This window comes from Dreissena polymorpha, chromosome 4, assembly GCF_020536995.1.
Source record: "Dreissena polymorpha isolate Duluth1 chromosome 4, UMN_Dpol_1.0, whole genome shotgun sequence".
Classification (NCBI taxonomy): domain Eukaryota; kingdom Metazoa; phylum Mollusca; class Bivalvia; order Myida; family Dreissenidae; genus Dreissena; species Dreissena polymorpha.
In genome coordinates, this window is record NC_068358.1 from 21,369,873 (window position 1) to 21,395,572 (window position 25,700).

Here is a 25,700-nt window from a genome sequence, read left to right on the forward strand (position 1 = left end):
TAATTAGCTTAAATCCAAGTAATCTTTGTTATTTCGTCACGAAATAACCAATATTATAACAAAGAAGCAAATAGTGTGCACCTCGTGATCGACTTGATGGTTTGTTATCGAAAGTGAATTGTGTGTGGTGTTAGGCTACGTTGTAAACAAATGTAGTTCCTTGTATATAACAACCTAATGTCATATTGATATCATAAAACTTTAAGATTTGCAATTCAATATGATTAAAATTGTAATTAATAACCCTCGACACTTTGTTACAGAACGATATTCTGATTTAAAAAAAGATTATTTGATCAGCGGTTATTTTTTGAACGCGGAGTAATACACTCGCCTTGGTTACACTACAGTCATTATCAAAGTACGACAAACACTCATGAAAACTTATTTTGTTTAAATAAAAAAAGTTTACTGAATAAAAAGTGGGATAAATAGAATAATAGGTCAGTGTTGATTATAGATCAGGTTTATCATGCTTGGCACAAACGAAAAAGCACTCGCCAAGGCTCGTGCTTTGTGTTTTCTAAGCCTCGCATGATAAACCTGATCTATAATCAACACTAACCTATTATTCTCTATATAATTGACGGGTTTTAAATCGTTAAAAAAGGCGTAAAATGGGTATTTTAGAGCTTGGTAAATGTTCAGTTTGTACTTTCAACAACAAGTGGTTGGTTTCGAGCCTGGTTTTCCGGCAGTAGAATTAAATGAAATATGAAAAATATTATTAATATATATTGAGGGTGTAAAACATTTTGATCAATGAATTATAAATTATAACATATGTAAGTAAATAATAACCGCGAAGAATGCGAAATAGTTAACTTGTCAGAATAGTTATGTTATGTGTGATGTGATGGATGTGTTTCAATGTAAGGTTGTGCGGCCTTCGGAAACGGAGGAACTCCAGGCGGTTACCGGCATTCCTGTGGAGACAACTCCAGTGACGGCAGTTTCACACACTGACACTCGCGCCGAATTGGCAGGACGGTAGAGAATCGGACAATTAAATTATATGAAATTAGAAAAACAATGCTCTTAAACAATTACAAAAATAAAATAAGAACTAGAGAAACTGGTGATGCTAAACATAAACGAAAAATGACCTGTTTTGCTCATTCTAATTGCAGGCCCAGTTGCGGCAGTCAGTATCTTCTTACTTCTGTACATTGCATTCTACTTCCACACATTGTCATAAAACCGAAAAATAAAGCGACTTTTCTAGACTCGTAATGTGACCACAGTACAGACAGTACAAAATGCGAAAGCACCTCTTTAAAAACGACTTTGCGCACGAACAAGCTGACGCCGGAGCCTTAGACCCCTCGATCGTGTTTAGCAGACAATATTCCAAGAACAGCAACACTTGCATTAAAAGTACAACAAGTCAAACTAAAAGCATGCATGAACCACCGACGTAAAATTTGTCACAGGTTGTTCCCTCTGTGAGAATTGGTTCCAACTGGAGTGCAGTTACACACCAGGAAATCTTACATCGGGTGAGGCGACACACCATTTTGTTTGAAGAAAAAATGCAAAATTGCAAAAAAAATGTAACATGAAGTCACGTCAGTAAAATTGTAAAATTAATCAGATTGATTTCGTAATAAAAACACGTCATTTGAAAACATGTCATAACAAATAACAATGACAAGCTATACTATCATCTACCTATTTTATGGCGTAGATCATTGAATGTATTTCAACATTTTACAAAGTTAGTATATTGACTGAATATAAAGCATATTTTGAAAATATGTAAAAACCCAAACAGGTACAAAACAAAGAACGCGTTTTTCACGATATGGGTAAGCTATGTGGATCACTTCACATGAATAATTTGTCTTGCACATCTACACTTTATATTGTGATAATACAATGACATTATTTTAAATCAATCGCCTGAGAAATACAACTGTAGTTCGTTTCAGAAACTGTGAACATTTTATGCGGGCCAACAGACAAACTCACCAATCAGCAGATCGACCGTAAGCAAGACTCCTGTAAACCTTATGTCAAATTTCGTTTGCTGGGGTATGATAAATAAAATAGAGTCGATAGATTATTTGCAACTCAATCAGGATATGGAATACTTAATAATCTGATCAATCTCAATATCCCCTTTATTGCAACATTGATATATACAATATCATGAAGGAATGTTCTGTTCGGATCACATGTTTATATATGATAATATGGCTGGTGTAAAAACTTACTATCTTTACAAAGATCTTAGTCGCGGGTATGATAAAATGGTTTGTTCGTAACACATGGCTTGCTCTGGAGTACTGAAGATCTACTCAAATTATGTCTGCAGTCAATCAAGCAATAAAATGGATCATTAATAGTTCATGGACACGCGTTGGAGAGAGCACGCGAAACTGTGATGCGTCTCTTTGCCGTATTAACTTAAACCGTGACATTGCTACGAAACATATGTTCAAAAATACCTCGTGGCTTTTTCAGAATTAAATTACAAAGAGGTAACGTGTCTCAAATATGTGTCCAATTGTATCGTTGAGTATAAATATTGATATTGTTTCATAACCTGAATATTGTTACCATTAATATACATGTTTGCTAGTGTTATATGTAAGAATTATTGTTTGACATGAGGTTACGGCATTTTGGGATGAAAACAGTTGCATAGTTTTTAATTATTTTGTTTTTCATTTATGATGCAGTGCCTTATTAGCAGAGCTTTATTTTGGAACCAATTATTTTAAACAAAAAGTAATAAATTTTTAAAATAAACACACTCTGTTCAGAAGCATAATTATTTTCGTTTATGCTACATTTCTTTATTAAATATCATTCAATTATTTATCAAATTATTGGGGAAATCCAAAATTCCTTAGCGTGTTTCAATAAAATAATGTACCATCAATGTTTTCTTTCAACTTAATTTTGTCTTCGTGGAATATTCAACTCACAATTCGAATGGCATACAATTACTAAGTTTGAAAATTCTTTTTCAACCTACAGAGAAAACGTATTTTACAAACAGGGGTAAAACGTTTGAACCTAATCCGGCAACCTTTTTACATACAACATTTCTAACCTACATAAGCAACATTTTTTAAACATACAGGGTCAACATTTTTAATCTTCATGGGCAAAATTCTTAATCTTAAATCCGAGAGCTTTTCGTTCAAACAGTGGCCCGTCTCTTCAAGTGTTCTATATTTATTATACCTACCAATGTAGAGTTTTAGGAATTGTATATGAATAATTGTGTGTAGCATTATAAACATAATTATTATATAACGTTCTACTAATTGTATATATAATTGTTGTCAACAGATAACAAATGTATATTATTAAATCAAACCTTATTAGACTCTTATACCATGGAACGTAATTAAACGAAGTAATCATGTCACGCTAGTTAAATAAATGAACCGATTTCTATGAGAGCTTTGGGTTTAGATTGTGCATGAAGTTTTTCATCGCTATCATCATGCAAGGATATAAGTAATTCTAATTCGGTCAATGACGCAAAAGCCCAAGCACAAGATTATTGCCCCTGTTCTCTGAATCATTCTGCCTACATGTATATGTATGTACGTTTATTTGGGTCGCTAGGCATAGGTAGAAATATAAAGTATTAACATGAAAAATCGCCGAACATAAAAACGATCTAAATCAATAAAAACGTTCATCATAGATAAGAAGATATAAGATATAGAATACAGAGGTGGTCAATTTTTAAATATCGAAGCAAAGCACATGATGTGACCAATAAGTAATAATCCAATATTAACGTGGTTGCCGTTTGGCAAATGTCATTATTTAGATATTTCTTTTCAAATATTCATTGAAGAGTGTATGCATTTGAAAAAAAAAACTCCATATTTAATAACATGTTAAAACGATATGTTCGTTTTTTGGTAGTCATCCATCAAAATCTGGAAAAACAAATGTATGCGTTTGTAACGGTTTTTTATCGGTAATTTCGCAAAATGTGCATTACCTACATGTCTTACTGTAAAAATGTTCAAACATATTTCAAACACTGATTGGCTTTATGGTGAAGAGTAAGCTTTCCTTTTATAGGTTCCGTGTTCAAACTAAGTATCGCTTTTATTGTCAATATTAATATTAATATTACATCACATTCATTTAGTAACCTTTTTCAAAATTAAGAAAATTTCTGAATAAGTCCCTCTAATAATACATGCTAATTATTCTGAATTATATGTTTAAAATTTACAGTAAATGAAAACTTTGATTCAATCATGTTTAAATTGTGCGGGATGAAGTTATTCGAAATTTACTAAATTTAATGATACACGTATGTTCAATATGAACATGTACGCACAATGGTGAGTATTTTATCTGCATGAAAAATACGGTATTTACAGCGGGGTTACATTTAAATTATTTTAATTAAATTTATGTATAAACATTGTTTAAGTATTAAATTCATATAGTCGGTGTATAGAAATGAAATTTACACCAAATGTCGTATTGAGCAGTCAATAATCATGTGACACAATAACAAATAAGAATACAGAAAAACTTTGCGTTCATGTGCTCGCATTTTGAGAGATCCGTAGTGCTAAGCACTTTGTATATAAACGCACTACGACGTATTGCCATCTCAAGACATCCGATAAGTGAACCAGAAACAACATACAGCGAGCGGGGGAGTATATCTTTTCTGGCAACGATGATTGATGGTTGGCAGGCATCAGTCAATCAACAGGTCGTTAGCACGGCAGGAAGATGGTTCAATGACTAACAAACTTAGGTATGCAAGGCTTATATCTCCAAACAACAGTGGTCGAATCTATGGAATATGCAGGGGGTGTTATGATAGTGTAATAATGTTATGATAATACCTTAATACATAAATAAGGTGTAGCGAGTGATCGCTGCGCAAACTCGACAAAATAAATTAAATCTGTTTCACTTTACAAAATTTATTACATCAAGGCTTCGGGATATCGCAAAGAATCGTATTTGGCGTACACTTTTCGGTATATCATTGGAATAACTTGAAGATGATCGGTTACATGACTTCTACAAATAATATACCAGGTCGGAGATGATTAGTAACGTGACTTCTTTATATAATTTACGAGAACGAAGATGTTAAGTTACGTGAATTCTTAACATAGTAATATACGAGGAGGAAGATGGTTGGTTACGTGACTTATAAACATAATATACGAGGGCTAAGATGATTAGTTACGTGACTTATAAACATAATATACGAGGAGGAAGATGGTTGGTTACGTGACTTATAAACATAATATACGCGGGCTAATATGATTAGTTACTTGACTTATAAACATAATATACGCGGGCTAAGATGATTAGTTACGTGACTTATAAACATAATATACGAGGGCTAAGATGATTAGTTACCTGACTTATTAATATAATGTTAGAGGACGAAGATGATCAGTAACGTAACTTCTTAACATAATACACGACGGCGAAGATGAGCGTTTGCGTGACTTCTGAATATAATATATAAGGACGAATATAATTGGTTGCTTGACTTCTTAACATAATATACGAGGGCTAATATGATCGGTTACGTGACTTCCAAACATAATAGACGAAGGCAAAGATGACTGGTTACGTGGCTGCTAAACATAACATACTAGGGTGAATATGACTTGTTAAATTATTTCTCAGACTCAGGATTGTCTGGTCCCAACATAGGTGACCTAACGGACAACATACGAAAGCACACCGAATCCTAAATTATTTGGAAATAAAGCCTGGTTATGTAAATTCATTTTGTTAAACTATAACGATCCATAAATATATCAAGTTTTAAAGGGATCTTTTTACGTTTGTAACGCTTTATAATTTTCAGAGTTTTAAAGGAAGATTAAACGATTTTTATATGAGTTAATATGTTATATATTGATAAAAATATGTTACAATAACACAAAATAGGCAAGAAAAATTATACATTGAAGCCGAATTTCATAAAATGCAGCAAAGACAAATTAGCGCTCCGAGCCGGTTGTGACGAAGATATTTCGTACATATTTACCTACAATAACCAAAGCATTCGTCTTTTTATTAGGATCGGAGTTAGTGTTCGTGTGTCGTATGAATAGATATCGTTCCAGGAAATTAAAATGATCCGTAAAACTAAATTTATATTCACATCGTATATGCATGATATACATGCTGGCGAATTCGACTGTACATACATTTTCGATGTCATAATTAAATATCTGGCTTATTTCGCCTTTTTCGACACATGTTCTTCTTAACTTTTATTTAAATTTATATTTTAATATATGTATAATAAGTTTTTTGCACATTTTATATAAATTCATAAATATTTGACACAATCGAATAATCTCGCTTTAAATCGTCAAAAATGCATATACTGGATATTTTAAAGCATAGTAAACGTTCAGTAATTCTGTTTCCTCGCAAATATCACAAATACAACGAAAATTTGCGAATCTGAAACATTTTTGTTAATATGTCAATTTACCAAAACGTGAAAGGTCCCTTTAATACAGATACAAATAATCTAAGTACTATAGTATAATTGATACCTGATTGTTTCAAGCAAATTAAAAATTACTACAAAATTTTATTTCAAGTCAGCTATCATATAACTTACAGAAAGATGTTAGAACATTATAATGGATTAACATAATATCTTCATAGGAAATTGATAAAATAGTGAAATAATATTTTAAAAAACGTAAAATAATGCACATACTGATTACCATGCACCGTATGTTTTAATAAACAGAGTATGCATTATTGCAATTCTAGAAAATTGCGTATAGAAAATTTGTGTTCAATACACACAAGACAAGACAAGAAGACAAGATAAGACGAGATCAATATTTATTAAGACTTGTACAATGTACAGCGTATAAAACCATTAAGTTTACATGCATTAGGTTACACAATTGGTAACAGGCATTTTAGTAATTTAATTAATTTACGAAAGCTTATTATCTTTATTCTATGGAATGCAATCAAATTCGAAATAAATGACAAATACTATTATATTTTTATTTTTATATCAATTATTAGTGTAAGTATTGATTAATTTTACTTTTATTTATCTGGATTGTTGATAACACGCACGTTTGTTTTTTTTGTGGATAAACAATAAAGAATTTTCATTCTCTTTATATTTAATACATTTACTAATTTAAATATATTTGTTCGACTCAATGAGACGAAATATATTTTTCTCGTAAATCTGTTTAAAGATAAAATATAAGCACGAAATGGATTTATCATATATTTCGTTGCGGCTTCAAAACTCGAACTCTTTCTTCTCGCGCTATTTTACGATGTCTTTCTTGTTTGTGAATAGCGACAGTGTATGTCAACGGTGTATATGAGGGCACTCTGATTTGGACCAGGCTGGGCGCGCTTACTGATAGAGATAGTCAACTTATACTCTGACATTTCAAAGTTGTCATTCAAACTTTAAAGCATCGAAGAGCATTCGATTGCTCCATTGTTTTGCACAATTGATTCATTTATGTCTTCATGCGTGTTGTAAAGTCTATTGAAAATAAAGCATAAAGCGCCCAAGGTGAGCTATGTTGATACCACTTTGTCCGGCGTCTGTCGTGGTGCGTTGTGCGATGTGCGTCTTAAGCTTTCCAATCTTTATGAAACTTTGTCAGAGTGTATAGCTGTGCAATATCTACGCCGAGTTTGAATTTGACACACGTGCGTCTAAAAACAAGGTTACAATGTCAAATCTTAGAAAACCTTTTTATCAATCTAGAGGCTACAGTTATGACTAAATATTTATGAAAGTTGATCAGAATAACATAACACTATCGAGATCAATGAATCTAGAATCTAGGTCGCTTGCATCCAAAAAATGTAGGTCAATAGATTAAATGTTAAATTGTTATGCGTCAAGCTTTATGAAACTTACTCATAATGTTATTTTGACAAAATCTTTGTCAAGTCTGAATCTTCAACACCATATTTTAAATACACTAAAAATCTATCAATAAAGTTTATTAAAATATAAATGTGTTACACGTATGCACTATAATATAGGATTTAGATAACAATAAGCCCTTTTAGTGTAGTTATTTAAACCGAACATATTTACAAATTACAAGAAAAAAAACATGTTTAAAACTTAATATAGCAATACAAATGAGTCCATGGCATACTCGAATACACTTGGAAATCAGTATATGAGCCGTCTTTTACACCAAAGCACTGAAATCGAAAGGAGAAAAATGGCAGATATGTTATCACTTAACAAACTTGGACTATTGTGCGTACCTTTATCCGTTGTAGCAGCTATCGCAGTGTATGTTATCCGGAAGAAAGACAAAGATGTGTACGACTCGTTGACTGAATTTAAGTTCATTCAATTAATTGTTAACTTGGGATTTAAGTTGCTGAAGAACAGGAAACAAGGTGAACTGAAAATAAGGGACGAACTCGCTTACACAGCTAGTGGCGATGCAAAGTTCCCGCTGATTATCTCTCCTAGAAACCATAAAATTGGTGTTAAGCGAGTAAGGTAGTTATCTTCTTTTCTCACATAAAGTCAGCACTGTCGTTCTTTACCATATTTTTTAATTGACTAAGTAATAATTAAATTAAAAATGAAATCGAAAGTAGATCACCAGTTTCCCAAGCACTTTTGTTTTAGTTTATTATTGTGTTGTTATAATTGAACTTTCTACGTGCACTAAATACGATACTGTCTTTCGATTAAATACATTGATGAACAAGTATTTATGTATACTTTGTTATTTGATGCAGGTTAGACAGTGAACATATCGGAAAATATAAACTATTGTGCGGATACGATGCAAACTCCAATGTTATTCCGGTGTGCTATGCGGAAACAATATTTATGCCTGTTTTAATGACTCTTGTATCATCAGACAAATTCTGTTTATCACCTCTGGGTAAGAAACTTCGCCTCAATATTATGATATCATTGTTTATAAGCGTGTGAGTGAAATATTGCATTTACTCAGTTTTTTAACGGGCAGTTGACAGCATGTTAATGTTAGACATAAATAAAAGTCAGCTTTGAAGCAACGTAGTTAACTAAGCAAACGTTCGGAAGTTCTTTGAGAATACCTTTTTGTGTTTACAAAAGTATAGTTTTATGTTTTAACTTTATCACTTTATTTCCATAAATCCAGAAGTAAACGACCTTTGGCAATAGAATACATCGTCGGACACCGACCGATTACTAAATTGCGTTAATCTTCATTCCGATTGGTGTTTTATCCATGGAGCATATGATAGGAAATCTATTATAAAAAAATCATATCGTATTTCAAGATAAATAAGCACTGTGTATGTGAAAAAAACGTCTGGATTATGTACTAGTTCATCTTAAAATTTCTTAGCTGGATTATCATAGGGGTATATATGCGTCACACAGAAGTATTCTTCACTGCTGAATCAATATGTTGTTTCACCCATGTACAGGTCTGATTCACATAAAGCAGGAGATCTGGCAGCACGACGCCTTAGAAAAATTTCTCAACAAAGAACTATTCGCAGAAGCATATGTCACCCAATACAGGTAAGGAAATACTGACAAGTGAACTATAACCTGTCAAAACATATTATGTCAACTATATAATTCGAAAATAAAATTTAGTTGTGATCCATGCAAGTTATACATGAGATATGGTGCTGATTTAAATGACTTTGTGATTAAATAACGTGCTTTCGATGACCCCTTTTTTAAATAAAGAAGACAAGTGAAGGTTTGAGTCCGATTGGATTATCATCGGGAAAACAATTCCCGTTTTCAATATCGCAATGTATCACATTCTGTATGGATAAATAAGTTAAGTGTTCCTTATATGTGGCTGGAAACCAGATTTTGACCCATCCGGTCAAACAATGACTTTTAAGCTCCACTGGCCAGATGCCAGCGGGGCTTATGTCATGGTCCTGTGTCCGTCGTGCGTGCGTCCGTGCGTGAGTTAACTTTTCATTAAAACATCTCCTTCATCTAAACTATTAGTTCAATTCTGATGAAATTTCACAGGAATGTTCCTGGGGTGAACCTCTTTCAAATTTGTTCAAATTATACCCCTGGGGTAAAATTTGACCCTGCCCCGGGGGTCACAAAATTGAACATATGCTTATATAAGGCCTATTTTGTGAAAACTTTCAAAATCTTCTCGTCCGTAACCATTGGGCCTAGGGCTATCAAATTTGGTATGTAGAGACATTTAATGCTCCTCTACCAAATTTCTTCAAATAATGCTCCTGGGGTCAAATTTGACCCTGCCCCGGGGATCATAAAATTGAACATATGCTTATTTAAGGCCTATTTTGTGAAAACTTTCAAAATCTTCTTGTCCATAACCCTTGGGCCTAGGGCTATCATATTTGGTATGTAGAGACATCTAATAGTCCTCTATCAAATTTATTCAAATTATCCCCCTGGGATCAAATTTGACCCTGCCCCGGGGGTCACAAAATTGAACATCTGCTTATATAAGGACCTATTTTGTGAAAACTTCAAAATCTTCTCGTCCATAACCATTGGGCCTAGGTCTATCAAATTTGGTATGTAGAGACATCTATTAGTCCTCTACCAAATTTTTTCAAATTGTGCCCCTGGGGTCAAATTTGACCCTGCCCCGGGGTTCACAAAATTAAACATATGCTTATATAAGGCCTATTTTGTGAAAACTTTCAAAATCTTCTCGTCCATAACCATTGGTCCTAGGGCTATCAAATTTGGTATGAAGAGACATCTAATAGACTTCTACCAAATTTGTTCAAATGATGCCTCTTGGGTCAAATTTGTCCCTGCCCCGTGGGTCACACAATTGAACATATGCTTATATAAGGCCTATTTTGTGAAAACTTTCAAAATCTCCTCGTCCATAACCATTGGGCCTAGGGCTATCAAATTTGGTATGTAGAGACATCTAATTGTTCTCTACCAAATTTCTTCAAATTATGCCCTTTGGGTCAAATTTGACCCTGCCCCGGGGGTCACAAAATTGAACATATGCTTATATAAGGCCTATTTTGTGAAAACTTTCAAAATCTACTCGTCCATCAACATTGGGCCTAGGGCTATCAAATTTGGTATATAGAGACATCTAATAGTCCTCTACCAAATTTCTTCAAATTATGCCCCTGGGGTCAAATTTAACCCTGCCCCGGGGGTCACAAAATTGAACATATGCTTATATAAGGCCTATTTTGTGAAAACTTTCAAAATCTTCTCGTCCATAACCATTGGGGCCTAGGTCTATCACATTTGGTATGTAGAGACATCTAATAGCTCTCTACCAAATTTCTTCAAATTATGCCCCTAGGGTTAAATTTGACCCTGCCCAGGGGGTCACAAAATTGAACATATGCTTATATAAAGCCTATTTTGTGAAAACTTTCAAAATCTTCTCATCCATAACCATTGGGCATAGGGCTATCAAATTTGGTATGTAGAGACATCTAATAGTCCTCTACCAAATTTGTTCAAATTATGCCCTTTGGGTCAAATTTGACTCTGCCCCGGGGGTAACAAAATTGAACGTATGCTTATATAAGGCCTATTTTGTGAAAACTTTCAAAATCTGCTCGTCCATAACCATTGGGCCTAGGTCTATCAAATTTGGTATGTAGAAGCATCTAATAGTCCTCTACCAAATTTATTCAAATTATGCGCCCGGGGTCAAATTTGACCCTGCCCTTGGGGTCACAAAATTGAACATATGCTTATATAAGGCCTATTTTGTGAAAACTTTCAAAAACCTCTCGTCCATAACCATTGGGCCTAGGGCTATAAAATTTGGTATGTAGAAACATCTAATAGTCCTCTACCAAATGTCTTCAAATTATGCCCCTTGGATCAAATTTGACCTTGCCCTGGGAGTCACAAAATTGAACATATGCTTATATAAGGCCTATTTTGTGAAAACTTTCAAAATCTGCTCGTCCATAACCATTGGGCCTAGGGCTAATAAATTTAGTATGTAGAGACATCTTATAGTCCTCTACCAAATGTTTCAAATTATGCCCCTGGGGTCAAATTTGACCCTGCCCCGGGGTCACAAAATTGATCATATGCTTATATAGGACCTATTTTGTGAAAACTTTTCAAATCTTTCTGTGCATAACTATTGGGCCTAGGGCTACCAAATTTGGTATGTAGTGACATCTTATAGTCCTCTACCAAGTTTTTTCAAATTATGCCCCTGGGGTCAAGTTTGACCCTGCCCCGAGGGTCACAAAATTGAACATATGCTAATGTAAGGCCTATTTTGTGAAAACTTTTAAAATATTCTTGTCCATAACTGTATGGCATAGGGCTACCAAATTTGGTATGGAGTGACATGTAATAGTTCTCTTCTTAGTTTGTTCAAATTATGCCCCTGGGGTCAAATTTGAATTTTTCCCGGAGTCACAAAATTGAATATATGCTTATAAAGGTCTTATTTTTTTTAACCTTTCAAAATCTTCTTGTCCATAAACATTGGGGGTAGGGCTACCAAATTTGGTATGTAGTGACATCTTATAGTCCTCTACCAAGTTTGTTCAAATTATGCCCCTGGTGTCAAAATTGACCCTGCCCCCGAGGGTCACAAAATTGAAGATATGCTTATATAAGGCCTATTGTGGGAAAACTTGCAAAAATCTTCTTGTCCATAACCGTATGGCATAGGGCTACCAAATTTGGTATGTAGTGACATGTAATAGTTCTCTTCTTAGTTTGTTCAAATGATGCCCCTGGAGTCAAATTTGAAACTGCCCCGGGGGTCACAAAATTGAATATATGCTTATAAAGGGCTTACATTGTATTTTGTGAAAACTTTAAAAACTTCTTTTCCATAACTATTGGGTGTAGGGCTACCAAATTTGGTATGTAGTGACATCGTATAGTTCTTTACCAATTTTGTTCAAATTATGCCCCTGGGGTCAAATTTGACCCTGCCCCGAGGGTCACAAAATTGAACATACGCTTTTTTAAGGCCTATTTTTTGAAAACTTTTAAAATCTTCTTGTCCATAAACATTGGGCCCAGGGCTACCAAATTTGGTATGTAGTGAAATCTTATAGTTCTGTACCAAGTTTGTTCAAATTTGACCCTGCCCCAGTGCATCAAAAAATGGAAAATAAGCTTATATAAGGCCTATTTCGTGAAAACTTCAAAAATCTTTCTGTCCATAACCATCCAGCCTAGGGCTATCAAATTTGGTATGTAATGACATCTTATAGTCCTCTACCAAATTTGTTCAAATTTTATCCCTGGGGTCGAATTTAAACCTGCCCCAGGAGTCAAAGAATTGAACATATGCTTATATATTGCCTATTTTGTGAAAACTTATTAAAAAAAATTGTCCATAACCATTAGGCCTAGGGCTACACAATTTGGTATGTAGTGAAATTGTATAGTCCTCCACTTAGTTTGTTCAAATTATGCCCCAGGAGTCAAATTTGACCCTGCCCTGGGGGCCACAAAATCGATTATATGCTTTTATAGTGCAAATTTTGTGAAAACTTTAAAAAATCTCTTGTCCTTAACCATAGGCATAGGGCTACCAAATTTGGCATGTAGTGACATCTAACAGTTTTCTACCAAGTTCGTTCAAATTATATCCCTGGGGTCAAATTTGACCTTGCCCGGGGGGTCACAAAAATGAACATACGCTTATATGGGGCCTATTTTGTGAAAACTTTAAAAATCTTCTTGTCCATAACCATTGGGCCTAGGGCTACCAAATTTGGTATGACATCTAATAAATCTCTACCAAATTTGTTCAAATAATGCCTCTGGGGTCAACTTTGACCCTGCCCTGGTGGGTCACAAAATTGAATTAACGCTTATAAAGCGCCTATTTTGTGAAATCTTTAAAAGTTTTCTTGTTGAAAACCATTCAGACTATGGCTACCAAACTTGGTATGCAGTAACATCTTATAGTCCTATACCAAGTTTGTTAAAATTATGCCCTTTGGGTCAAATTTGACCCTGACCCGCGGGTCACAAAATTGAACATTATTTACGCTTATATCTTGCTTATTTTGTGAAAACTTTTTAAATATTCTTGTCCTAAACTCTAGGACCTAGGGCTACCATATTTTGTATGTACATGTAGTGAGATATAGTAGTCATCTACAAAGTTTGCTCAAATTATGCCCCTTTGGTTAAATTTGACAAAGCCCAGGGGGTCACAATAGTGTACATGTGCTTAAATAGGGCCTATATTTAACTATTTGCTCATGCAGAGAATATTTGTTTCAGCCTTTTTTCAGCAGTCGAGCGATACAGGGCCATCATGGCCCTCTTGTTCAGTTAAGCATATATTATGAAAGTGCTACATCTGAAAAATCAAAATCTGAAATTTGAGCATTGAATTCCTAAAGTTGTGTCATTTTTTGTATTGCATGTCAGAAACACTAATTTGCGTAATTTTGTACCAAATGACGTTTCAATACAACGAAATGACGTTGTAATTCTACCAGTATTAGTTCATGTAATGCTGATCAGTTTTAGTTGATAATCACTCAATTGTGTGTGTATGGTGATGACAGTCATTAACTATATCTTACATAATTAATTGTATTATTATAAAACATTTAACACTCATTGTTGCCATGGAAACAGACACTGTTCTTTTTTCAAATGTATTGTCATTTTAAAGAATTTAAGACTGAGAATAACAACACATCAACAAAATATCTTCTGGACAGATATTAAACATTACCAACATGTTTATAGTAAAATAAATGTATGAGCATTTTCTGAAAATAGGGGTGTATTCAGAAATTGAACATATTGTATAGCAACGAACTTGAAACTAAAATGAAAAAAAACTGACATGATGAATTTTTGTTAAGCATCTTACTGCCATGCATGGTTTATTAGCAATTGTATTTTATTCAAAGATTGATACACAATTAATTTTTTTTTACAACTTCCGGGTGAAAATTCCAATTATCGCATATAATCATGAATCGTAAAGCCAAACTAATCTAAACAGTGGTAATAAACACTAGACGTGGTTCAATCAACAGTGCTCCAGCTAGGCCTAAACCGAAGGGCGCCGCGCCCTGCCCTCCCGAACCTTCGCCCTGCCCCCCGAACCTCCGCCCTGCCCCCCCTCCCCCCCCCCCCCCAAAAAAAAAAAATTTTTTTTTTTTTTTTTACATATGATTATTCATAAATCTCTTATTACATTGTAATTACTTAAATCCTCATTGAAGACATTATACTGAATGGTTTAATAATAATGGGAATAATACAATTATTTATAACATATAAATTCACATGCAATAGGAAGCATTCCAGAAACATCCGCGCGCTCGTACGTGCCCTTTTCACAAAATACTGCGCGTCGAAAGTGCCCTGTTGACAAAATACTGCGCGTCGAAAGTGCCCTTTTGACAAAAAAGCCCCCCTGCCCTTTTCAAATCCTAACTGGAGCACTGAATTAATATGGGATACATCCTTTGCCGACTAATTTCACATTATTTGACGGGAAAACAACAAAAAAGAAAGAAAAAATAACCTTTTTGTAAGCAGGAAGTTTACTGCATCATTCATTGATGCAGTCATTCGGTGGCGTAGTGTACGATGGGTTATAAATCAGCTATGGTTAAACTATACTAATGTTTTCGTATAAAACCGTAACATAATCACTCATTGGGTAATTCATAAATTGTTTCGGAAAATAAATAAAAGAAATCAGATATTTATCGCAGTAAAAACGTGTGAAAATTACGCGAAAAAGTTGTCACGACTTTGTAACGTTTTTTCTCGTTAACGACGTCAGCGCCGAAAGGGTCAAAGTCTCGTTCCCAGCCACATATGTTATACTTTATGCACCTCTCAATTGCAATAGCATATCGTACCACTTCAAATGCACTATACATGTATATTCTTACATAAATATTCTCTTAATGTGAAGTGAATCTTAATCTCACTGAAATAATGTCATTCACACTTCTCACTGAAATGACGTAATTCTTATATTTAGACAGGGAGAGCGAGGCGTCGAGGTTGACGTCAAAATGCGTTTGATGGCGTCACGTCAGTTCTGCGTCTGGAAGTCAGTCATGACCTGTCTCTCAAGGTCATCCACTAGGGGTCAGAGGTCAAAAGAAAAGGAGAAAAAAGGTGACGGTGTGATTTGTTAAATTTCAGAAAATGCGATCTTGGTCTACAATTGTTCAAGGGGCTCGCCCATCGAGTTGTCTTTGTTATTAATTTGACATGCAATATCTTATATTGACAAATTTATCGGATAAGAAAGTCAAGTAAAATGGCAAAAAAAGAATAAAGCTGCTGCCTCCAAGGTTCGAACTTGGAACCTCTGTTTAAGAAAGCTTAAGCAGCTTTTCCAACTGTTTTTATGTGACTGCAGATTTAACTTTATATAAGCAATTTATGAGGTTTCAGTATTTTGAACAATAATAACAAAAGTAATCCAAGCTAAATCAGTTTCAACCGATGATGCCCTCATTAACAAAACGGTATTTATAATACATATCTTTGTCCTTATTTTAATTACGTTCCTTTATATACACTGTGATTTCAAAATGGAAATATGATTGAATCTGTAATCAGGTCTCTTTCATTCTGAACGCGACTATAAACAATCTATGTAGATTGTAACTATCGGTGCTCACCCTAAGTAGGCGTTTTACATTAAACATACTCGTTGTGCTTTTATATGTACCGGGGTGCGGTATATAAAAATTAAGGTTATCACCGATCCTGGAAAACTGGCAAACAATAAAAACTAAATAATAATATCCCTACATGGATCATATGATTTTCAAAATTTTGCGACATCGGATAATATTCTTATAATAAAACGCACAACCGAGAGACTTTAACTAACACGTTAAGGACAAATCTAAAAAAGAAGTGGGGACTACAATTTAAGATAATAATAAAGCAAAACACTCATCGTATATGTTAAGAATCATAAGTTAATTATTATAAAACTGCCTTCAAGTGGATAATGGCGTAATACTGTTGAAGCAATCGCCACTTTGCTATAATTTGTTGGTTATTTAACAAATGCCAACGCACGGAAATATTAGCGAAACATTAGGGAATTTGACTTTTTGAATTTTAAAGGCTATCATGAATTATTTTTTTATTTTATTTATATTATTTATTTTATGTCAATTTCTTGTTAAATGTATCTGATTGTGGATGCACATCACAGTTTGATACAGTAACGCACGAAATCGATTGTAGTTTCTGTCTCGATTACATCAATTTACACGAAATCGACATAAGCGACATATCACATATGGTTTAAGATCTGGTGTCTTTTCTGGTGCCTAAAAACTCAGAATTTGTCAGACATATATCAAGCTAAGGATTTTCTGCAAATATGTAAGGACATAAAATGCATATTTTTAATGACTAGCAGCCACTTTGGAAACTAATTATGCAAATCATATGCAAATGAGCGACGAGTATGCATAGTTTATGTATTAGTGGCATTTGCATAATGAAGATGAGTATAGAAAACAACACATTTGTCATTCCGGAAAAAGAAAAGGAAATAGACGTCAAGACCGCATGTAATGGATAACTGTTTTGATACTGGGTTGATGTCAAATTGCGATGCAACACTGCATCTATGAAACTCACGCTAAATTGATTTAAGCATACGCTGCTTCCAAATTATTTTTTTGTGTCAACAGTTCTCAGGTCGCACAACAACGTGTATGTAATTATACCCCCACAAACGAAGTTTAGGGGGGTATATAAGAGTGAACTTGTCTGTCGGTCGGTCGGTCGGTCCGTATTAAGTGTCTGCTCTCTAATCCAAGTAGTTTTCATCCGATCTTCACCAAACTTGGTCAGAAGTTGTATCAACATGATGGCTAGGCCAAGTTCGAACATGGGCCTTGCCAGGTCAAAAACTAGGTCACGGGGTCACTTAGTGCGTTTTAATCATTCAGCATGTTGTCCGCTCTCTAATTCAAGTAGTTTTCATCCGATGTTCACCAGACTTGGTCAGAAGTTGTATCTAGATGATGGCTAGGCCAAGTTCGAACATGGGCCTTGCCGGGTCAAAAACTAGGTCACGGGGTCACTTAGTGCGTTCTCAACATTCAGCATGTTGTCCGCTCTCTAATTCAAGTAGTTTTCATCCGATCTTCACCAAACTTGGTCAGAAGTTGTATCTACATGATGTGAAGACCAAGTTCGAACATGGGCCTTGCCGGGTCAAAAACTAGGTCACGGGGTCACTTAGTGCGTTTTAAACATTCAGCATGTTGTCCACTCTCTAATTCAAGTAGTTTTCATCCGATCTTCACCAAACTTAATCAGAAGTTGTATCTAGATGATCTAAAGGTCAACTTCGAACATTGGCCTTGCAGGGTTAAAAACTAGGTCACGGTGTCACTTAGTGCGTTTTTTAACATTCAGCATGGTGTCCTCTCTTTTATTCAAGTAGTTTTCATCCGATCTTCACCAAACTTGGTCAGCAGTTTTATCTAGATGATCTGAAGGCCAATTTCAAACATGGACCATGCCAGATCAAAAACTAAGTCACAGGTTCACTTAGTACGTTTTACTTTTACACATTGAGCATGGTGTCCTCTCTATTTCAAGTAGTTAAAATCCGATCTTCACCACACTTGGTCAGAAGTTGTAACTAGATGATGTGTAGGTAAAGTTCGAAAATGGGCCATGCCGGGTCAAAAACTAGGTCACGGGGTCACTTAGTGTGTCTTAAACCTCACCATGTTGTCCGCTCCTTAATTCAAGTATTTTTAATCCAATCTTCACCAAAATTGGTCAGAAGTTGTATCTTGATAATGTCTAGGGCAAGTTTGAATATGGGTCATGCCGGGTCAAAAACAAGGTCGCAGGGTCACTTAGTGCGTTTTAAACATCACAATGTTGTCCGCTCTCTAATTATGGCCCCCTTCGAAGAAGAGGGGGTATATTGCTTTGCACATGTCAATTTGTCGGTCGGTCGGTCGGTCCGTCCACCAGGTGGTTTCCGGATGATAACTCAAGAACGCTTGGGCCTAGGATCATGAAACTTCAAAGGTACATTTATCATGACTCGCAGATGACCCCTATTGATTTTGAGGTCACTAGGTCAAAGGTCAAGGTCACGGTGACCCGAAATAATAAAATGGTTTCCGGATGATAACTCAAGAACGCCTAGGCCTAGGATCATGAAACTTGATAGTTAGATTGATCATGACTCGCAGATGACCCCTATTGATTTTCAGGTCACTAGGTCAAAGGTCAAGGTCACAGTGACCCGAAATAGTAAAATGGTTTCCGGATGATAACTCAAGAACGCTTATGCCTAGGATCATGAAACTTCGTAGGTAGATTGATAATGGCTGGTAGATGACCCCTATTTATTGTCAGGTCAAAGGTCAAGGTCACGGTGACCCGAAATAGTAAAATGGTTTCCGGATGATAACTCAAGAAGGCTTATGCCTAGGATCATGAAACTTCATAGGTACATTGATCATGGCTCGCAGATGACCCCTATTGATTTTCAGGTCACTAGGTCAAAGGTCAAGGTCACGGTGACCTTAAATAGTAAAATGGTTTCCGGATAATAATTTAAAAACGCTTATGCCTAGGATCATGAAACTTGATAGGTAGATTGATCATGACTCGCAGTTGACCCCTATTGATTGTCAGGTCACTATATCAAAGGTCAAGGGCACGGTGACCTGAAATAGTAAAATGGTTTCCGGATGATAACTCAAGAACGCTAAAGGCTACGATCATGAAACTTCATAGGTACATTGATCATGACTCGCAGATGACCCCTACAGATTTTGAGGTCACTAGGTCAAAGGTCAAGGTCATGGTGACCCGAAATAGTAAAATGGTTTCCGGATGATAACTCAAGAACGCTTATTCCTAGGATCATGAAACTTGATAGGTAGATTTATCATGACTCGCAGATGACCCCTATTGATTTTCAGGTCACTAGGTCAAAGGTCAAGGTCACGGTGACTCGAAATAGTAAAATGGTTTCCGGATGATAACTCAAGAACGTTTATGAATAGGATCATGAAACTTCATAGGTACATTGATCATGACTGGCAAAACCCCTATTGATTTTTATGTCACTAGGTAAAAGGTCAAGGTCACAGTGACGAAAACATACTCACACAATGGCTGTCACTACAACGGAGAGCCCATATGGGGGGCATGCATGTTTTACAAACAGCCCTTGTTCAAGTAGTTTTCATTCAATCTTCACCAAACTTGGTCAGACGTTGAATCTAGATGATGTCTAGGTCAAGTTAGAATATGGGTCATGTCGGGTCAAAAACTAGGTCACGGGGTATCTTAGTGCGAAACCTCACCATGTTGTCCGCTCTCTAATTCAAGTAGTTTTCATCCAATCCTCACCAAACGTGGTCACAAGTTTTATCTTAATGATCTCTAGGACAAGTTTGAACATGGGCCATTCCGGGCCTAAAACTAGGTCTCGGGGTCACTAAGTGCGTTTTTTAACATTCAGCATGGTGTCCGCGCTCTAATTCAAGTAGTTTACATCCGATCTTCACCAAACTTTGTCAGAAGTTTTATGGAGATGATCTTAATGCCAAGTTAAAACATGGGCCATTCTGGGTCAAAAACTAGGTTAATGAGTCACTAAGTGCGTTTTAAAAATTGAGCATGGTGTCCGCTGTTTTGTGTGAAGACGACATGCACAATATTATATGTCAAGCGGCATGTGGGGGTATTCGTCACGTCTGTGACAAAGCTCTAGTTGTTTTTGTTATTGATAAATAGTTATTAAAAAAAATAAGTACCACTATCGAAATGGACACATGTCAGTAAAACAAAAATAGAACACTTGTAAATGAATGTTTGCTTCATTGTTTGTATGATCTAGGAATTATTAAAACGTGTATGTGTTTAACTTCGTTCTTGTGAAATACCACACGTCAATCACTGTGGGTTTTTTTTACAAGTCAGACTGTTATGGCATCTACTTTTACAAAGTATCTGGGCCTTAAACACTTGCATCGCTTAGTCTGGCACCGTCTATTCCCAAGGCTACAGTCGCAATGAAAGAATCCTGGACCACCCGAATCTGTCTTCCTGACAGCTTCACGAAGTATTTTTTTTCTGTGTCTATATCCAAAACTGTAAGAAGGCGTTGCGGGCAGAGGTCATATTGGTTCTTGGAATATCTTGTACGTAAAACACCCGACTTCATGGCAATTCTGTACGTGTCATTTTCATCCCGGCAACAAAAAAAAACAAGAATGTTTCTAGGATCAACTCTGTCTCTATCAACTACGGGTATCGGAATCGCAACGTTATCCTCAGTTTTGCCTGCCTTTAGTTAGTTTAAACCTATTTATTCTAGCTTGATTGCATCGAAAGCCTAATGCTTATATAAACGTGCTCGAGACCGTTCCCTGGGCCTAAAACCAGTACTTGTTGAGAATCGAACCCGTGAGCACCCGGTTGCTAGGCGGACACCAGATCCACTACAACACTGCGACATTTTCGCATGACGCGGTTCATATGGCAATAGCTATAAGATCATATAAAAACTTCAAAAAACAAAACAACAGAAAACAAAAATATAATAATGAAATCATTAAAATCAAACAAGGACATTTCACACATTTCCTGAATCCTCTTAAGGTCCTTTAGTAAAAATGTGTCACCATTTTCAGTCATTTCGCGTAATTCCTGAGAAATTTGGGTATTTCGTGAAGTACCTAAGTGTAACGTTCATTTCACGAAAATCGTAAATCGTTTAGGAATTTCGTGAAATTCGTAGTTTCGCAGATTTACTGTAACATAAAGACGCATACCTCAAATGGAAACAAGAGCGGTTAAATACTGTCTGAAGTTGCTTTCTTTCATTTGCTGTCCTAATAGCATTTGTGCACAAAACGCTGTTACATAGCTTTATGATGCTATTTTTACATGCGCTGTACATTTTGTAACAATTTAACCGTCACGGAGAGCGTACATTGTGGGTTATAAATAAACTTAGACGGTTTTGTTCATGATGTCATTTCCGATTGCATTACGAGCAGTACTTTGATGTCACTGATGTTAAATAACGAGGCTAAACTGAGAGTAGTTACAAATAACTTTTATACAGGATTGTGTTTGTTTTTTAAAACTTTATATCGCGTCTATTTTAAGTACCATAATTGTGTATGAAATTTTGGTGAGAATCGTGCAAACCCGTTTAAAAAAATATTTCTCTTTTTGCCCACTCTAGACTTTTCCGCAGAGAACTCCTACCGCTACCAGTATTCGGACTATGTCGACGTTTCGGGCGACTGCGGCTTATCGTATGCCAAGCTCTCGGGCGACTGGAACCCCCACCACCTGTACACTTGGAGCGCTTGGCTGCTAGGCTACAAGCGTCCGATCGCCCATGGGATGTGGACGCTGTCAAGGGCGCTGGCAGTTGTAGAAAAAAGTAATGTTCGAAATATATAATAATCGAAATAATTATGTCCCTTGATATATCGTCCTTTGCTTGATGAATGCTGATATGCCACTAAGTCATTATCGACTCGGGTACTACTTTAATGTGTATGTTCCACGGGTACATTTAAGTGTACTTTATGTACCCGGGTACGGAAAATACACTAAAACGTAACCGGGAATACTAACGCTAAATTTGCCGTTCTCGGCTTTTTTCAAATTAATTGTGTTAATATTTTTGTCAGTATTCTGTAAAATGGCCTCTATACTGTCAAAACGTATACTCTAAAAGCATGCTGAGACAAGCTTTGTTAAAAAAGAATTGTGTTCGTTTTATGACATCGAATTTTGGGCGGGAATATAACTCGGGTACAGTCTAAATTGGCTGCGTTCGTTTTAGTATATTTTCTGTACCCGGGGTACATTTTAGTATACTTAAGAGTACTCGGGGTACATTTAAGTAGCATCCGAGCCAACAATGACCAATCGAGCGCCAATAAGGATCTCAATGGTCGACATTGTTTTCCATTTTGTTTATGTATTTTTTTCCATGAACTATTTACTGTAATATATAAGACAGTCGTAATGAGCGTCGAAATTGTTTGTGTATTATCGCAACGAATTAAACTATGTTCTGAATAGTGTTTTAAGAATTTTCCCGAATGGTTTTGCATAGCGGAGGGAAACGTTTTAGAATTGAGCGACTATATATTTAAGTTATTTGTAATGCCATATGTTGTTTTTTCGCCATGTGCGTTCCATTACAATCAGCAGTGTATTCCAGCTGGTTCAAATATATCATACTTGGCAATGGTGCTCAAAACGCGATGCAGTTATTTTCAACATAAATGCAATAACGGTAATGCAAGCATGGTCAAAGAAGTACACGTTCATTGCCATTACTTAAGACACGCTTACTACATTCATTGGTACCTTCTCGACCGTTTAGAAAAGTTATAGAAATTCGATTTCAGAGGTGCAGCATTAAGAAAAATTAACGGACAGACGAGCAGCAATCGGACAAACAAAACAATTTGACATATAGCGATCAGATCATTCTTTCTTTCAGATGAACTTTCTCCACTATCAGACAAGCTGCACGTAACGTGCGAGTTCAAGCGGCCTGTGTTCATGCCAGGGCGTATGCGCGTGCAACACGACGATCTGGCGTCCAAGGACTATCCCGGTGGCTGTAAGATACTCGTGCAAAACGCGGAGACGGACGAACCCCAGCTTGTAGCATCCATCAGTGGGATAGCGAAACGGGAACCAGAGAAAGGAAAAGAGTCCCTCTACTCGGACAGATGGTCACGCGACACGGACGTAGGGTCACGTGTCTCCGACAGAGGGTCGCATTACTCGCTTAGAGAGCCACGTGACTCGCACATAGGGACACGTGACTCCGACAGAGGGTCACGTTACTCGCTTAGAGAGTCACGTGACTCGCAAATGGGGTCACGTGACTCCGACAGAGGGTCACATTACTCGCAAAGAGAGTCACGTGATTCGCACATAGGGTCACGTGACTCGGACAGAGGGTCAATTGGGACGGGAAGAGGGAGGGACAATAGAGGCGGAAGAGGGTTTTACAATGCAGACCTTTGAATAAAGTTTCATTTGTTGCACTCAATTATATTAATATATCTTCTTAAAAACGTGCACGTAAATTTATAAATGAGTGGTATGCTTGTGTGTTTTTTCCGCGCCGTATCAATTAGTTTGACATTGTATGAGATATGTTTGTTACTTCCTGTGTGAGATATATCTTATATAGATATAAAGCAGCCTAATGATATTAATAAATATGTGTTCCCCCTATATCAAATTGTTTACCATGATCGTTTCAAGCTTTATCGCACTAATCAGCCGAGCGTCCAGTTAGCCAATAGAGTTTTTATCGATCAACATTTTGTGGCGATTTTCCGAAGATACCCGGACTTGAAGCGATAAGTGTATAGCTTTATTATAAACAATCAGTCATTGAACATTCCGTACTGTGAAGAATTAGTTCGTTATACGTGTTTTAGGACTGACATGCGTGCTATATGTGGTGCACACTCGACAAACACAGTAACGAACGTCAGTCCGTCCGAAAACTTTTAACATTGGCCATAACTTTTGCAATATTGAAGATAGCAACGTATCCTCACGTATTTGAAATTTAGATTCTTAACATAAGTTTCTGAGACACGTGGCTTCGTGGAGTCGATAAAATAGTTTATCCTTTGTGGAGAAAGAAATTAACTGAAAAATTTGAGATTTTTGCCAAATAATAAGAAACTTCCATCTGAAAACAACATGAACCTCATGACCAGTACACATTTCAACTAAATAAACACACTTAGTAATAATGCAAGAAAGTGTTTGCTATTTGAGCATGTAGAGAAATTACCTCGCTTCCAATAATGAAATGTTGATAGTATTCAATTTAATATGAACGACTATTTAGCATGTTTTAAAAGGTTTTTCGCATGATGTTGTGGAACTTAGATTGCCGATACAAGTCGACTTTCAACAAATTCGGCTCTCTGATAACCGGGTACTCTAATAACCGAGTTTTATACTCTACTTGAAATGCGTGTATTTAATATCTTGACTATTCTTTCCAAAGGGTTTTCTATTCTAGAATGTAGAATAATGACTGTGCTTCACATATTGAAATTTTGATAGTATTAATTGAAATATTAACGAATATAGAGCATGTTTTGATATGTGGTATGCATGATGTTGTAGATATAATTAGGTTGCAAGTATATATATTCAACAATGAATATAAAGATGTGATACTCGTGTGTTTAAGAAAATCTGAATAAAGTTCAACAAAACACTATTATATGTGATGCTATAAGTGTAAACAATACAACATACATAGAGAAATGTGGTAAAGGCAACATCATAGCAAACAAATGGCATACGACCGCTCCTTTTCCGATTTGATATAGTGTGATCACACTATTGTTAAACAAAGGATGTACATACGGACTGACGGACACGTCTAATGCGTACTGTCTCTGCTTAGCATGTGTAACCAAACGACGATTGTGGGTGGAAATAACACAGTCTATGGACACTGTTACCTATACAAAGCACCTAGTACCTCGTAATTTGACACAGTGTTATTATAGTCAAGACAAAGGGGTTAAATTAGTTCAAAATAGCGGAAAGTCCATGCAGTAAGTGAATCAATATATCACAGATTCGGCATTCTGAAAGTTCATTCGAATGAACAGTGCTTCTTTAATACCGAAAAATGTTGTGACTAAAATCAGCGCAAGAATAACTAGTACATTCAAAACATTTT

At 35.9% G+C, this 25,700-nt stretch overlaps 1 protein-coding gene across 2 annotated transcripts; it reads left to right on the plus strand.

The window, feature by feature from the left end:
* The first annotated feature begins 8,171 nt into the window (after window positions 1-8,171).
* Window positions 8,172-25,227, plus strand: LOC127877877 (3-hydroxyacyl-thioester dehydratase X-like). 2 transcript variants are annotated; one of them, XM_052424190.1, is made up of 7 exons: window positions 8,172-8,503; window positions 8,749-8,897; window positions 9,433-9,529; window positions 15,954-16,093; window positions 22,188-22,391; window positions 23,469-23,754; window positions 23,818-25,227. In XM_052424190.1, exons 1-7 carry the CDS (start codon window positions 8,214-8,216, stop codon window positions 24,002-24,004), a joined length of 1,353 nt encoding a protein of 450 aa, XP_052280150.1. In that variant the 5' UTR covers window positions 8,172-8,213; the 3' UTR covers window positions 24,005-25,227. The 2 variants fall into 2 exon arrangements, with proteins under 2 accessions (XP_052280150.1, XP_052280149.1); XM_052424189.1 differs by having other exon boundaries at window positions 8,173-8,503; window positions 23,469-25,227.
* The last annotated feature ends 473 nt before the right edge of the window (window positions 25,228-25,700 follow it).

Coding starts and splice junctions, on each gene's coding strand:
- LOC127877877 (XM_052424189.1), top strand. CDS start 8,214: ATGGCAGATATGTTATCACTTAACAAACTTGGACTATTGTGCGTACCT. Junction 8,898..9,432: donor ATTCTGTTTATCACCTCTGG/GTAAGAAACTTC, acceptor ACCCATGTACAG/GTCTGATTCACATAAAGCAG. Junction 9,530..15,953: donor GCATATGTCACCCAATACAG/GTAAGGAAATAC, acceptor TCTTATATTTAG/ACAGGGAGAGCGAGGCGTCG.